The following is a 2,681-nucleotide window of genomic DNA, read 5'->3' as shown; positions in this document are numbered from 1 at the left end:
TCATTTTTGCATCGTGTGTTTAGATGCCTGATCCCCTGTCTCCGGTGGGGAAAGGTTCTCTTTTTGCCCCTTTTTGGGGAAACCTCCAGAAGGAGCCCTCAGCCTCTTCCCCACCCACCAGCCGGCAAAAGCCAGGAGGACTCCTCGGACAAAAAACCTTCTCCGGCCACCAGAAATCTGGAGATCGTCGGGCGCTTGGCGCCCACCGAGGCACAGTCCGGGCAGGGGCGCAGTTGTCCCCCAGGTATCCGTTCCCGGCCGCCTTATGCGAGGAGGGGACGGAAGTGCCTGCGGGGAGGAGGACGTGGCAAGCTCACCTCCTTCTGCCCCCTGACGCCCGCGCCGGGTCTGCGTGTGCGTGCGGTGTGGTGTGCGTGTGTGTGTGTCTCTCATGCAAACCCTCCCTCCCCGAACCGACCCCCCAACAGTTTGCCATTCCATACAAATTTGGAAACAGGTTTTTAAAAAACAGCATGACGCACAACGAGGACGGGGCGGGGAAGGGCAGTGGCACTGGGGTCCCAAATCTCCGAGTTACTGATTGTAAGAACCTGGGGAGGGGAGGGGGCAGCTCGGGCCCCCACTTCACCAAAGTGCACAGATCCGCGCTTGGGCGGGGCGGCCCGCGGACCGGGAGGGGCATCCCGGGGCCGGGCCGGGCCGCCAGGCTCAGTCAGAACCTCCTTGCATAGATATTTGTGTCTTTTTTATTATTGGTAGTAGATTTTTTTTGCCTTTTATTGCTTCTAAAAGTTCTTACTGCGTTTTCTCTCCGATCCGGACTCTGCTTTCGGCCTCCGTCGCCTCTTAGTACTTTTTTTTTTTTTTTTTTTTTTTTTTTTTTGTAGGTTTATTTGTTTTAAAAAAGGAAAAGGGGGAAACGGATTCTAGTTACAAATTGTTTTTTCCTTTCTCTTTCCTCTCAATCCACATCCCCTCCCGCCAAAATTAAAATCGCAAAACGCGGAGACTCGGGGTTGAGGGTGAGGGCGTTCCAGGCCCGGGCTCAGGCGCCCCGACTTCTTCCCTCTTCAAGAAAGAGGGGGCGCCCAGCTCCTTTCTGCCTCGGCAGCTCGGTGTCTATTTTAAAAATAACGAGAAGAGAAAACCACATGCCACAGCTCAGCTGCCCCCTTACCAACGCCTTGGGGCCTGCAGGGAGGAGGAAACCTAAGTGAAGGAATTGGGAATGGGGCAGAGGGTGTCTCCTGGGAGCGTCCTGAAAGCGGTCCCTGGAGAAGTACTCCCTGGGTGAGGGGAGGAGGCAACCCTTTGGGGTGAGAGAAGGCGAGGCCCCTGGGGGAAGCGAGTCCCCTGGGACCGGCCACCCACAGGTAAGAGGACCACGCTGCCAAGGAGAGCGGCAGGACCGGCGGCCTGCTCCCCGCGCCCGGCGCCGGGGTAGGTGGGGGTGCCCCTGCGCTTGGGAAGCTGGGGGCAGGGGAGCGGGCAAAGGCAAAAGAAAAAGAAGGGGGCTGGCGCGAGGTCTCAGTTATGGAAAAACGCATTGAGCTCCTCGTACATGGGGCCCCGGTCGTGGTGAAGGTGCATATCGTAAGACAAGAGATTCTCCGAGTGCACGCCCCCGCGCACAGCCGACGAACCGAAGACCAGCCCGTGGCCCGTGGGCCGCGAGCCGGGCAGCGCCGAGTAGTGCATAGAGTAGTGGTAGCTTTTCTCGTGGTCGGGCGACGAGTCCTGCTTGAGAGAGAAGTTGCCATTGAGACAGAGCGGGGGGCTGAGCGGGCCCTCGTACTCGCATAACTTCGTATAGCATACATTATACGAAGTTATACGAAGCACGGGTACGGGTAGGGGTGCATGGTGAACGGGCCTCCTGAGCCGTGGAAGCGGCCAGCGCCGTCTGCGCCCTGCTCCGTGAGGAAGTTGCGTGAGTTGAGCTGCAGGCAGCCGGCCACCAGGTTGGTGGTGGGCTGCGACAGACCCTTGCACAGCGTCTGCACGTAGGACACCAGGTCGGGCCGCTTGCCGGAGCGCAGGATCTCCGAGAGAGCCCAAATGTAGTTCTTGGCTAGTCGCAGCGTCTCGATCTTGGACAGCTTCTGCGTCTTGGAGTAGCAGGGCACCACCTTGCGCAGGTTGTCCAGGGCCGCGTTCAGGTCGTGCATGCGGTTGCGCTCCCGCGCGTTCGCCTTCTGCCGCCGCAGCTTGGAGCGCTCCAGACGCGCCTTGGTCATCTTCCGCTTCTTGGGCCCGCGCTTCTTGGGCCGCTCGCCCTCCGCCTCGTCTAGCCCTTCCTCCTCCTCCTCTTCCTCCTCCTCCTCGCCTCCCAGCTCGCCTTCTTCCTTGACCTCGGCCAACGTGGCCTCTGGCACCTCTTCTCCACGGAGGGGGACTGGTTTGGCGGCCCGGGCGGGCCCCGGAGCCCCCGGCCCGGGAGCAGGCGGCGGAGGCGGCGGCGCGTCGCCCTTGTCGCTCCTCGGCTCGTCGTCGTCGCCGTCGCCCCAGGTGGCGAACTTGGGCACGTCCGAGAGGAGGCCGGGCTCGCTGAACAGGCGGGTCAGCATGGTGCCTGAGGGCGCCCGGCGGGCGGGAAGGGGAGACAGCACAGAGTGAGGGCACGCTGGGGTCACGACGCCCCCCGCACCCGTCTCCACCCCAAGTCTCGTGTAGGCTCCTACCCAGGGAACCCCGGATGCCCACCGCCCCCGCCTGCCCCG

At 61.8% G+C, this 2,681-nt stretch overlaps 1 protein-coding gene across 1 annotated transcript; it reads right to left on the bottom strand.

Annotated features, from left to right (window-relative positions):
• Positions 1–854: 854 nt before the first annotated feature.
• Positions 855–2,528, bottom strand: NEUROD2 (neuronal differentiation 2). Its single transcript, XM_008573601.1, has 2 exons — positions 1,797–2,528; positions 855–1,755 (listed from the first exon to the last, which is right to left on the bottom strand). The coding sequence occupies exons 1-2, from the start codon at positions 2,526–2,528 to the stop codon at positions 1,489–1,491; spliced, it is 999 nt and encodes a 332-aa protein (XP_008571823.1). The 3' UTR covers positions 855–1,488.
• Positions 2,529–2,681: the final 153 nt, after the last annotated feature.

Source organism: Galeopterus variegatus, unplaced genomic scaffold (genome assembly GCF_000696425.1).
Source record: "Galeopterus variegatus unplaced genomic scaffold, G_variegatus-3.0.2 Scaffold938, whole genome shotgun sequence".
Taxonomy (NCBI): Eukaryota; Metazoa; Chordata; class Mammalia; order Dermoptera; family Cynocephalidae; genus Galeopterus; species Galeopterus variegatus.
Note: the sequence above shows the minus strand (reverse complement) of the source record. Positions and strands in the feature narration are given on the sequence as shown.

Bases quoted from the DNA above. Each gene is read 5' to 3' on its own strand.
- NEUROD2 (XM_008573601.1), bottom strand. From the start codon at position 2,528: ATGCTGACCCGCCTGTTCAGCGAGCCCGGCCTCCTCTCGGACGTGCCC. The intron at 1,756-1,796 runs GTATAACTTCGT...AAGTTATGCGAG, and splicing joins CCTACCCGTACCCGTGCTTC to TACGAGGGCCCGCTCAGCCC.